Source organism: Mesoplodon bidens (assembly GCF_964165515.1).
Source record: "Mesoplodon bidens genome assembly, chromosome: 6".
NCBI lineage: Eukaryota > Metazoa > Chordata > Mammalia > Artiodactyla > Ziphiidae > Mesoplodon > Mesoplodon bidens.
Genome location: NC_138162.1, coordinates 109,742,923 through 109,755,780, shown reverse-complemented (window position 1 = coordinate 109,755,780; position 12,858 = coordinate 109,742,923). Strand labels below are relative to the sequence as shown.

Sequence of the window (12,858 nt, the reverse complement as noted above, 5' to 3'; positions counted from 1 at the left end):
ATGGGTGCTGTGCTGTGTCTTCTGAAGTTCCCTGTGCTCACGGAGCTGCCCGCTTTCTCTATGAGTGTTGCCTCTGCTTTGATTAATGGATGACTTGCCATAGCGTGTGGGGGAAAAAGTTGTTTTAATTAGAGGAGGTGTTAAATTATTTTCATGAGTTGGAATAACTGTGGCCTAAAACTGTTGTATTAAGTAATATTGTTTTTGGCCCAAGTAATTAAGATTTCTGGGAATTAAATCAATATTCAGTACCATTGCACTTTTTTTTCATTTAAAAAAATAGTTAATATGTTAATTACTTGGGTCATTCCCTTAAAAGACTATTCAGTCATAATAAAATTGCATCACCAGGGGTTTTTGATTTTGGTACTAGATTAAACTGAACTGTCAGCAAATGTTCTCTGCTGCTTTATAGAAATTAAAAATAGTAAATTAAGCCACATGGGGCCCTTAGGTATATAACTTTATAAGAAAGTACGTTTAAACAAGGGAGCTTCAACTTCACTGATGAACAGGTATATGGGTTTTCTAAGACTAAGTTCTGATATCAGAGCATATGCTAATTATACATGGAAGCACCAGAGAAAAGAAGCAGCAGTGACAGTTAAGTCTTTGTGGCATCTCTGATGTGAAATTATAGCTAACGCAGTACCCAGAATTATCATTGGTTGACCTGTCATTGCTCTGAATGTATGAAGGCTGAGTCGTGAAGCACATGCCGCTGAGAAAGGCTGCTTTATCTGAGATGCTGTTGTTTGTTATGTTTTAGGACGCCGGTTCCTGGGATGGAAACACACATTCCTGTTATATTCCTTGACTTAAATGGTAAGTTAAGAGGTGCCTTCCGAAGGCAACTCTGACAAATTAGTGTCCAAATAACACTTAGATTCTAACAAAGTATGCAGTTAGGCAATTCTGTAAGCCTAAGGTTTGGGTCTGTTTTATGTGTGCCAAAGGACTCTAATCCTTGACAAAGAATGAATTTCCTGTAAGAATAATATATTTTTTTAACAGTGATAGGTATGTCTCATCACGATGTGTTCTCACATTTCATTCTACAACCCATACTGCTTTGTGTGCTTTGTTCTCCCATCAATTTAGGATGGCAGTAATGTTTTCCACACTTAAGATATTTTCTTCTTTCATCCTCAGGAGGACTCCTCTCCAGAAAGGACTAATAACTAGTGATGCTTATGTAGCATGTTTCTTTTATGTGGTGTCTGCTTAGCATTACCTAATGAATGTCTCACTTGATCTGTGAGTTCTTGTGTCATTCATCACTGCATTGCCTATTTTTTTTTAAATAACTGTCATTTTTCCCCCTCATGTAAAATATTTTGGATGTGGCTACATTTTACAAATATTCTGTCTGAGGAGGGAAATAAAAATGAAAAGGTAGATTAAAGAGCTAAAAATAAGTTTGAAAGTCAGCCTTTAAATTCCAAAGACATCTGCAGAAGAACTGTGTATTAAAATGAACCATCCTAAATAGACAAGCTTGGATGTCCTCAGTGGTTTTCTCCTGCACTGAAAGTGCGTTACAGCATCTCAGGTATTTAGCGGCCTGTGCTGCTTGGCTTACTTGGACCTGTGAGAGTTATTCATATACACACGGAGTCAGAGAAGAGCCCTTAGCCACTTGCACCGTACATCCACCTGTCGGGGTTTTAATGCATTGCCACAGCGCTCTATTCTTCCTTGTTCTCTTGAGCCTTGGAGACTGAGGGCAACTCTGTCTTGTTCTTACCTGAGGTTCCTAGATAGGTGAGCCGTGTGTGTGTGTGTAGGAGGGTTACAAAGTGGAAGAGAATAAGCTTCAAGAAGACCTATTAGCATGGATATTCCAAGACAGGAGCAGCACCCTGTTCAGCCTATGCCCGTTCTTGGTGCACACAAGCCCACGTGCTAGAAGAAATACTTTCAATGTTTGCTTGCAAGCTTAGGATGCATAGGGAGTGTTGGGAGGGCCAGGCTTGGAAATGAAGAACCAAAGGGCCACAGGGCAGCCCTTCAGCTTCTTAACTGTCAGACGATTGGGATCACTCTCACTCTCATTTCTTCAGTGCACTAAAAGCCAGGGAATTGGGGTTCTCATCCTATCATTAACATTTATGGGCTGACCTGGTGGAACCTCTTGGGTTTCTTGGCTTCGGTTGCCTTCCATGCAAAATAAGGCACGGAGGTAGGAGATTAGATTTAGATAACTTCTTGAGGTGTTTTCCATCTCTGAGATCTGTGAACTGTTTCATGGTCATCATCTGTGTGATGTAAGATTTCAGAGCCAGAAGCCAGTAGGAGCCTGAGACATCGTGCAGTTGTCTGAAGATTCTTCAATCACTATGTCAAGTGACACAGATGTTTCTCTTTCTTCATATGATGAAGATCAGGGATCTAAACTTATCCAGAAAGCTAGAGAGGCACCATTTGTCCCCATTGGAGTGGCAGGTTTTGCAGCAATCGTTGCATATGGATTATATAAATTGAAGAGCAGGGGCAATACTAAAATGTCTGTTCACCTGATCCACATGCGCGTGGCAGCCCAAGGCTTTGTTGTGGGAGCAATGACTCTTGGTATGGGCTATTCCATGTATCAAGAATTCTGGGCAAAACCTAAACCTTAGAAGAGGAGATGCTGTCTTGGTCTTGGTGGTGCTTGCTTTACTTAGACATCTCATATTGAGGTTATATGTTTATGTTGAAAATAAATTCTGTGGGTCGGACAATAACATAGTAATTTGAATATTGGCTTCCTTTCTTGCAGGCTTGATTTGCCTAGTGACTAGTTCACTCGCTAGGTCATTCAGGGGAGTCAGATTAGCACAAAAACATGTCACTTTTAAATGCATTTGATAGTGGTACAGTGTCCACCTTCTTAAACTCTTCTGATAAAATTACTTGTAAAGAGGACAACATGCCAAGCCTGAAAATGCTCCCAGTTGTTGCAGAATATCATATGCTTTTGATGTAATGTAGGAATCCTATTTACCCCAGTTAATTTAACTCTTTCTGACTGCCTTGTGGACTGAGTACTGTTTTTAAGGTCTGGTTGGCTCTTGAAGGACCCTTTCAGAACACTGCACGGAATAATTATAAACCTCCCAGCAACTATGTGTGTGTTTTTAAACCAAACCTAAAGAGCTGGTAACAGCTGCTTTGAAGTAGTATCTGTTTCAGAATCATAGTTGTAAACATGAGAATAACTTAACTGTAGATCCCCATTTAGCTGTTTTGTAATTGCAGAATTATAGTTTGCTGCTGTTATATTAGAATAATTTTTAAATGGCATTTTGAAATAGAAATGTGTATTTTAAGTGCTAATGCAAAGGTAAATGAAAACTACTTTTTAAATGTGTGCAGTCTGTTTATTTTCTCTGAAAGAATCATAAATGTTAAACTAAATAAATTGCCTGTAATGGAAGTGATTTATGAGCAAGCTGGTTTGGTCAGACACTATACAAACTTTGGTATACTACAGAATGCTTTGTTGTACTTGTGAAATTCTCTTGTCTAACCTGAATTTACATTCCATGGTGATAACATGGTAAATGTAGTGTTACTAAAGTAAGTGAACACACACACACAAAAAAAAAAAAAAAAAAAAGATTTCAGAGCCAAAAAGCAAATGAAATTTGAGGCAGGAGAATTCTGCTACTAAGCCCATTGAAATTTAGCTGGTAGGGGTTATGTCCTTTAAAATGGTCTCCATATTTAATGGAACTTCTCTGCTTTTAGCTGATGATTTCAGCTCTCAGGATAATCTTGATGACCCAGAAGCTGGTGGATGGGATGCTACCCTGACTGGAGAAGAAGAGGACGAGTTCTTTGAACTGCAGATTGTCAGACAGCATGATGGAGAGGTAAGTAAAGCAGAGCTCGGGAAGATGGGATGAAAAGTGGTTTCTTTAACCTTTCCACGAGCCTTTGAAAACAATCAGCAAGGTAATCATTTCAGTGCTTACTCAAGAAATATAAATGAAAACCTTTCAATATGATTTCCAGAAAGAAGCGAACCACTTCCAGAAGGAGTAGACCAATCAGATCACATCCGTTCACTGTTTTACTTCTTCTCCTGGTAAAGGATCTTTGTTAGTAATTCATAGTTCAGGTCAGCAGCGGTCTGCTCTCTGGGGAAATGCTCCTGAAGTACATAGAGGTAAAATGGCACAGTGTGTGGGATTGACTTCGAAATGCTTTAGTAAAGACTTCTTAATAAGGGGGAAAAAGAATAGATGAAGCCATATGATAATGTTTGAATCTGAGTGATGGGTATACACTGGGGGCTTATTTTCTAATTTTGAGCATATTGGAAAAATTATAAAATATATTAAGGAAGGAAAGCCGACGTGATACTTTGAAGGACACATCGTCACATAGTGAGTGGTATTCTGAAGATGCAAAACTTGAACTGTGGTGCATTCTGTAAAACAGTGGACCTGCACCCTTCTTTAACAAGTCAGTGCCATGAGTGACAAAGAAAGCCTGGGGAACCAGCCTAGATGAAAGTAGTAAAAGAACAGGACAGCTAAATGCAGTTTGTGATCCTGGGTCAGAACAGTTGAAACATTTGAATATGGACTCTGTATTATATAGTAGTATTGTATTGATGTTAAATTCCTGAATATGATCATTGTCCTATGGTTAAGTTACAGGATGTCCTTGCTCTTAGAAGATACTTGCTGAAGTATTTAGGGATGCAGAGTTACCTGTCTATAACTTACTCTAAAGTGGTTCAGTAAAAAAGCCCAAAAAACAACAGCAATACTTACTGTGTGTGTTTGTGTGAGAGAGGGGGGAAAAGGGCAAAATGTTAACAGGTGGTGAATCTACCTGAAAGAAATACAGGAGTTCATTGTACTAAATTTGCAACTTTTATGTTTGAGTATTTTTCAAAATAAATAAATTTTAGCTGCCGGCCAGGAACAGCCTGCTCTGTACTCCCCCGAGTAGGTGCCTGAGGCCACATCCTGGGATTCCCATGGTCTCCCAGGGCAGTTCTCTTAGCAGAACTGCACTCATTGACTGGCCTGTTCCACTTCAGCCCAAGCCAAGATGTTTCCTTGTGGGGTTTTGTGTTTTAGGAGGAGGGGGTGACTGTTCTGTCTTCTCTGCAGGTGAAAGCGGAAGCCTCCTGGGACTCCGCAGTGCACAACTGCCCTCAGCTGAGTAAAGGCACACCCGCAGATGAGCGAGTGTTTCTCATCGTGCGGGTGACGGTCCAGCTCAGCCATCCGGCCGACATGCAGTTGGTATTACGCAAACGCATTTGTGTCAGTGTTCACGGCCGGCAGGTGAGTCATTGATCCTGGTTGAAGAAATGACTTTGGGTCAGACACGAGGGCAGGGCTGTGGAAGGATTGCTCTGGCCTCCTGTCCCCCCAGGCCCTGTGAAGCTCTGAGCTTCTCTCTTTCAGGTGACTCTTGCTGTCCTATAACCGTGCTTGCTTCAATCCTGGGACCCGTCAGCCTGACTTCCTCCTAGACGACCCTGAATTGTTACCCTGAATCTTTGTTACTGCAGAGTCACAGCTCACAGCCCTTCCTTTGGGTGCCCTAGGGCCCTGTCAAGGCGAAGTTCACTGTTTCTGTCTTTGACTTTTCATCTGGGTCTTACAAGATGAGAGTGTTCGCCGCAGATGAGCTGTTGTCTGTGCGGCTCACCATTTCGTTTTCTGTGCCTTTCTTTTCTTTCAGTCCTCTGCCGGCTCATTGATTGTGTATTTAGAGAGAGTACTCTGTCAAGCTTTGGGGTAAAAAGATGAATAAGAAATAATCTGCATCCTTAAAGAGCCAGTGTCCACTGGCCTATGAGTGTATAAGCAGACGACTCTCTTCTACTGTGGTAGTGCAGCTCAGAGGGTGAGAGTGCAGTCAGGGAAGGCTTCAAAGAGGAGGGGGCATGTGAGCTGCTCCGTTGCAGGCAGGGGTGGTTGGCAGGCAGAGGAGTCGCTGGCTGTTTCACGGGGAGGAGGAAATATCCATGCAGAGGTGGTGAGGAAGGAAAGGGCGTGGCAGCTTGGGGACCGTGAGAAGCACAGTGTGACGGGGTGTGCCGCAGAGGCCACGGCTGGGGCCATCAACACAGTTGCAGCTGGGTTATGAAAGACCTTGTGCCGTATGAACCTGTTTAGTAGAAAACTTCTAGATAAGAATATAAAGGATTTCTGCTGTTGGTTCTGCAATGATACGATTTGGGAGGTTGATTCTAGGGATTCTTCTCGATACACTGGCTAAAACCAGGACAGATGAAAATAAATCTTTTCATTTAGAAGAGTACAGTCACAGTTGACAGAGTCCTGGATGTAATCTCCACCCCTAAAAATTAATCTTTAGTTCTAAATGTCACACTGATATCAATCTTTGAATGAAGACCGGCAGTGATGCTGTTGAAATTGCAGCTCTTTAGCTTGGCGATCCAGCATCAGTACATATAGGTCATGGGGTAGCTGTAGATGTATGTATATGCCGTGTCTCCCATTCACTCTTTTCTTGGTCTCCCTTTTCTCGGAAGTCTTTTTTTTTTTTTTTAATAAATTTATTTATTTTATTTATTTATTTTTGGCTGCATTGGGTCTTCGTTGCTGCACGCCGGCTTTCTCTAGTTACAGTGATTGGGGGCTACTCTTGGTTGCCGTGCGTGGGCTTCTCGCTGCGGTGGCTTCTCTTGTTGTGGAGCACGGGCTGTAGGCACGCGGGCTTCAGTAGTTGTGGCATGTGGGCTCAGTGGTTGTGGCTTGCGGGCTCTAGGGTGCACGCTCAGTAGTTGTGGCGCATGGGCTTAGGTGCTCCGCAGCATGTGGGATCTTCCCGGACCAGGGCTCGAACCATGTCCCTTGCATTGGTAAGCGGATTCCTAACCATTGTGCCACCTTGTAAGTCTGGACTCTAGAGTGAAGGGATGAAATAAATGCATTCTAAGAGGCTCTTGCATTCTAAGAGGTTAAATCTTTTAAAAAGTTAACTAAAGATCACTGAATTATTATTAAGTTTGTGAAAATATGTACTTCTGAGACCAAACAGCTTTTTTCCTATTCTGTGTGTGGGTTTTTACCTATTTCCTACTTGGCTTTTGCATGAGGGAAAAAGGTTCAGTGTCAGTTTAATATTCTCTCTTATTCTTATCTTTATTCACCAAATATATTCTGCCCTCATCCGTGCTCTCTTCAACCTCTACAGGATGTTCAGTCTTAGCAACATCTTCAAATGAGTCATCTATGCATTAATTCAACAGTTCAATTCTTAACCGTGCAAAGAGCGCAGTCAGCATAAACAATGACCATGCACTCTTAAATCATTCTTCATAACGATCCTGCTTTGGTCAAGAATTAATGCCTGAACTTGTCAATATTCATAGTGCAGGATGTCTATCGTGCTGGAAAGAAAAGAAAAAAAGGATAAGGGTCACCAGCCCTTCCTTACGTCTTCGGTAGAAGGTCATTATATCTTGTAGAAGTCAACAGTCTTATTTCTGTAGCCTTTAAGCAGAGTTGAGCCAGATGCCTAGTGTGGTTCCCGAGTTTAGGGTTTGTACTTTTCATATACCGGGTATGGGACCTGTCACGTGGCAGGCATCATATAAATTGGTTTGGGGCACTAAGACAAAGTTGAGGAACTTCTATGTAGTGGTTTGGATTCTGACTTCTATTGGAAGTATGTTCTTTTCCTTTTTGGTTCGAGTGAATGTGGTGTCGTTTATACTGTCTCTTTGTTAATGAAAACTCAGTGTTTGAGGTGGGAAACCATATCTTCTGTTTTGTTTTTCTCTAGGGTTTTGCTCAGAGTCTCCTAAAGAAGATGTCACATCGAAGTTCCATTCCAGGCTGTGGAGTGACCTTTGAAATTGTCTCCAATATTCCAGAGGTGAAGGATCATATGAAATTTGAATATACTAAAAATAAACATGTAGAAAGAGCAAACTCCCTGAAAAGTCACCTGTGCAAGAAATGTGTGTTAAATGAAAATGTATATTTAGGAAAATGCTATAAATTTGTAGAGGAATTTCCTAATCTTAACTCGATTCCAAGTAAAATGTACTTGTGTGGCTTTAAAGGTTTTGGTTTTAGTATTTTGTTAAAAGAAGAATCTTTTGAAAAACAAATCAACACCTTTTTACCCACAGAAGAGGGTATAACCCTTGAAGGAAGGCAACACAGCATAACATAGAGTTTCAGGGTTTCATTTTGGAATGAAACAGAAACCTTGTTTCTGTCACCTCTTAGTGACGTGAACTTGGGTAAGTTACTTTGAGCCTAAAGTTTTTCATTCATCAAATTGGGTTAGTGATACCTTCTGTACAGGGTTGTTTTTAAGGATTAAATGAGACCATATACACAAATTGTTGTGTACATGCTAAACAATAAATTGTAATTGCCATTATTACTATAGTTACAATTATTATTTCTCTTTCTGAGCTAATTCAGATATGCACAGGAATCAAACAGATAGAGCTGAAAATACCCCTGACAGGAGCTTGCTAGAGGATGTCGTTTATATATGCTTCCTAGTACTTAATTCCTGAGTTAGACAGATTCGTTCCCTTGGTTATTGGCCTAGCTAGTAACGAGGCCTTCCTTACAGGAGCAGGAGAAGGGAGGGGTCTAAGAAAAGAACCCGACGAAAAACACAAGAGTGGCTCCTTCTGCTACACTGACTACCCCAAATCGGGGAGTGAGTGGGGAGGTCCAGGCTGTGCTGCCCTTGGGGGTGGAAAATGGGAACGGGACCCTGGGGCAAGCACTCCCTCCTAAGCACACCATCCATGGTGCCTTCGTTCTCTTGATTCAGGGGCTCAGTGCTTGTTGATTGATTCTGTTGATTATTTGAACAATTGATGGACAATATATATTTTAAGACAGATCAGGTTTTGGAAGAGTGAAAAGATTACACAGTACTTAGGCTTTGTTTTAGAGTTCTTATATCACAGAACACTTCCTCTCAAATAATGTCACATAGTGACTAATTATTGCCTGGACCTTTGAAGGCTTACATAGCACATATTAACTGTTTATTTAATTTGGAGCCTGCTGACCATTTAAAAATTGAGCCCCTTTTCGAGTTAGACAAGCTGCAAAATCTTGGATCTGGAATATATTACTCTTTGTATACTTATATGTGGGGCTAGAGATTTACTGTTTATTCGCTGTATCTGAGTGTTTTCTCTTTTTTCCAGTTGTTTCAGGTCTTAACTCTATAAAACGGTCTAAATGCAGTTGAGAAACAGTGACATTTGCAGTGAACTATCTTCAGTTTTTCCTTTTCTCCCATCATCTTTCTTCTCTCCTCATTTGTAGTTGTTTTTTTTTTTAATTTTATTTTTGGCTGTGTTGGGTCTTCATTGCTGCGCGTGGGCTCTCTCTAGTTGTGGCGAGCGGGGGCTACTCTTCATTGCAGTGCGCGGGCTTCTCATTGCGGTGGCTTCTCTGTTGTGGAGCATGGGCTCTAGGTGCATGGGTTTCAGTAGTTGTGGCTCATGGGCTTCAGTAGTTGTGGCTCGTGGGCTCTAGAGCGCAGGCTCAGTAGTTGTGGCGCATGGGCTTAGGTGCTCCACGGCATATGGGATCTTCCTGGACCAGGGCTCGAACCCGTGTCCCCTGCATTGGCAGGCGGATTCTTAACCACTGCACCACCAGGAAAGTCCCCCATTTGTAGTTTTCTTATCTTCTTTAGCAGTGCTTTTATTCTTCAGGTGATATGTTTTTTCAAAGGGCAGAAATGTGGGGAAATCAGCAGAAAGATAAACATATAGCCTCATGTGATGGGGCTACCTGTTAATAATTAGCTAAATGTCTAAGTTGGGAAGGGTTAGGGTCACATTATCAAATCCTGATGATAAAGAAAAAAGAAAAGTGAGACATAAAGCTTATAGTGTAAGGACTACACTAGTTTATTTTTTATTTCAGAATAAAATAAAAAGCTTCTTAAAAGCTAGAACTCATCATGAAAAAGCCTGGAAAAGTTCTTTGTGTTCCATATTACAGAAGCTTTGAGGGCATGGTAGCAAAAAGAAGTAGTCATAGACCAGAGAGCAACAAGAGATGGTTTCTCCTTTCTTCCTTTTTTTTTTTTTAAAAAGCAACTAGAATGCTTTCATTGCTAATAGGTGTGTAAAATGATACAACCACTGGCAGTTGATCATAAAGTTAAATAGACACCTACCCTGTGACCCAGTAATTCTACTTCTAGGTCCTTACCCAAGAGAAATGAAAGCATATATCCATAAAGATCTGCACAGGAATATTCAAAGCAGCTTAATTCAAAATAACCTAAAACTGGAAACAACCCAAACATCTATCACCAGACGAATGGATAAATAAATTGTGGCATATCCATACTGTGGAATATTACTCAGCCATCCAAAGAAATGAACTATGTGAACGAATCTCTAAGTCACTATGCTAAGTGAAAAGCCAGGTGCCAAAGGGTGTCATTCCATTTATGTGAACTAACCTGTGGTGAAAGAAACCATCTTGCCTTGGGGGAAGGCTAGGGGTCGAACTTTCTGAGGAAATGGAAATGTTTTGTTTCTTGATAGGAAGTGGAAATGTTTAATATCTTGTGTGGATAACATGGATATATAATATATACATTTCTTTAAAACTCAGTATCCTCTTCCTTAGAAAGTCAGGATAATGTCTGTTCCCTTCAGATACCATAAAGTATTCCATGTCCAGTGGTTAAAAGAATATTTTATCAGGAGTCAGGAGACCTAATTCTAGTCTTGCTTCTTTTGCTAATTATGTGACCTTCCTCTTAACTCATTTGTAAAATGAGGATGATTCCTGGGCCCAAACGAATTACTGTAGGAGACAAAAGTTTTGTGAACTTAAGCTGTCTTCTGAATTTTTCCATATTTTATCCATTCTAAGGCTTATGTAAATTTTTTAAAATAAATTCATTTATTTTATTGATTTATTTTTGGCGGCATTGGGTCTTCGTTGCTGCACGCAGGCTTTCTCTAGTTGCGGTGAGCAGGGGCTACTCTTGATTGCAGTGTGCGGGCTTCTTGTTGTGGGGGCTTCTCTTGTTGTGGAGCACGGGCTCTAGGCGCACGGGCTTCAGTAGTTAGGGCACGTGGGCTCAGTAGTTGTGGCTCGCGGGCTCTAGAGCACAGACTCAGTAGTTGTGGTGCACGGGCTTAGTTGCTCTGCGGCATGTGGGATCTTCCAGGACCAGGGCTTGAACCCGTGTCCCCTGCGTTGGCAGGCAGGTTCTTAACCACTGTGCCACAAGGGAAGCCCGTAAGGCTTATGTAAATCTTAAAACATATTTTTGAAGTTAGAATGGGTCTTATAATTGATGATATCTTAAAGTTAATTGGCAGAGTTTTTTTTCCCTCCTCAGTGGTATATAAGATGTCTTTTCTTAAAGTCGATGGTATCTTAAGATGCAGTGGCATGCGGATATATATTCTGTAGTCTTTGACGTCACTATAACAAATTCACCAGTAAGAAAAGTATCTGATTTTTCCTGAGAAGAGTACTGTGTTATGAGCCACGTGAGCTTGAGATACCTGACTGCATTAACAAAGTCCCTCCCTGACTTGCAAACATCCCATGTATATGCCTGGACCAGTTGTGTCCAGGGAGCTGGGCGAGTGAGAAATTGCCTGGTTACTTCTCTTCTTGGTCAGCTTCCAGCCTTTGGCCTCTGCCACTGCAGAGTCAGGGATTGAGACCACACTTGGGATATGTAGTCTGGGGGAGGCTGCTTAGCAAAAGGGTTGGAAGCCAGCCCTTCTCTCCACTCTTAGCCTCCGTACCTGTGTCTGTCTCCTGCAGGGGTTGTTTAGATCCCACACGTATCCAGCTGTTACCCCAGCTCCTCAGTCCTCCCTCTGGCCCCCCAGGATATGTTCAGGAAGTACTATTGTGGTTAGATTTCCAGCTAGCCCACCAAATCCTTTCTAACCAGGAATGTCTTTGTTTGCAATGGAAATGTAGGAGAGAACAGTTTTGTTGAAAATGTGCTGTGTTTCAGCTGCTCTATGTTTAACCAGCCTTTCAAGTGAACCTAACCACCATTTATACCATGATTTCTGTGGGAAAATGCATTTTGAGTTCCAGAAGCTGACTTTAAAATGGAATTTGGAATACATCCCATTTGTTCGTTCAGTACTCTTGCGTGTATTTGTATAGATCAGGAAGCTTTTGTAACCTTTTCTTCTGCAAGGTACTTAATTTTAATATACAATTTTCCATTCTCCAGGATGCCCAGGGCGTAGAGGAACGAGAAGCATTAGCAAGGATGGCAGCTAATGTTGAAAACACGGCTTCTGCTGACTCGGAGGCATATATTGAGAAATACCTCAGGAGCGTGCTGGCAGTGGAGAACCTTCTCACGTTAGATCGTCTTCGCCAGGTCAGCCGACAGAGCTGGTGGCCATGGTGCCAGCCCAGCCTGACTCTGGGTTTGACTTTCCACAAGTCACAGTATTGTTACATCTAAACTTTTGAAGCCTCTAAGTAGAGCATATTAATTTAGATTAAACTTGCTGGGTAAGTCTTTGAAGGTACAGAAACTACTGGAAAGTTACTTTTTCCAAGACCCTAATTGGTATCTAGTTGCCATTTGGAAGTAGTGGAAGAGAATATGTAACTCTTGGTGGCTAAGGAAGTATTTTAGAAATTCCTTGATACTGGGTCATAATGTCACAGAAGGTAGAGTGCTGTGCCCTTCTTTGCCTCCACAGCCTCGGAGTGGATCTCTAGAAGGGAAAACAGAAGTGCCAGCCATAAACCTAAGCCTCAGAGAAACCCTGAACTCCATTTTATGTGACAGTGTTGAGACTTTGGTTTTTTTTTAACCAAAAATACTAATGAAAAATAAAAGAGAATGGTCTGCTTTTAATAATCTTTCTCTTGG

General features: G+C 41.4%; 2 protein-coding genes across 2 annotated transcripts in view; both read left to right on the top strand.

The window, feature by feature from the left end:
• KIF13B (kinesin family member 13B) overlaps nucleotides 1-12,858 on the top strand; it is a 188,114-nt gene that overhangs the window by 126,511 nt on the left and 48,745 nt on the right. The window contains exons 29-33 of the mRNA XM_081237002.1: nucleotides 770-825; nucleotides 3,733-3,857; nucleotides 5,112-5,288; nucleotides 7,765-7,857; nucleotides 12,202-12,354. Coding sequence (XP_081093128.1) covers nucleotides 770-825; nucleotides 3,733-3,857; nucleotides 5,112-5,288; nucleotides 7,765-7,857; nucleotides 12,202-12,354 — 604 coding nt within the window. The remainder of the gene's footprint in view (nucleotides 1-769; nucleotides 826-3,732; nucleotides 3,858-5,111; nucleotides 5,289-7,764; nucleotides 7,858-12,201; nucleotides 12,355-12,858) is intronic.
• LOC308618753 (HIG1 domain family member 1A, mitochondrial-like) lies at nucleotides 2,301-2,745 on the top strand. Its single transcript, XM_081237009.1, has one exon. The coding sequence runs from the start codon at nucleotides 2,340-2,342 to the stop codon at nucleotides 2,619-2,621; it is 282 nt and encodes a 93-aa protein (XP_081093135.1). The 5' UTR covers nucleotides 2,301-2,339; the 3' UTR covers nucleotides 2,622-2,745.

What these genes read in the sequence shown, in the direction of transcription:
- LOC308618753 (XM_081237009.1), top strand. Translation starts at nt 2,340, where the DNA reads ATGTCAAGTGACACAGATGTTTCTCTTTCTTCATATGATGAAGATCAG.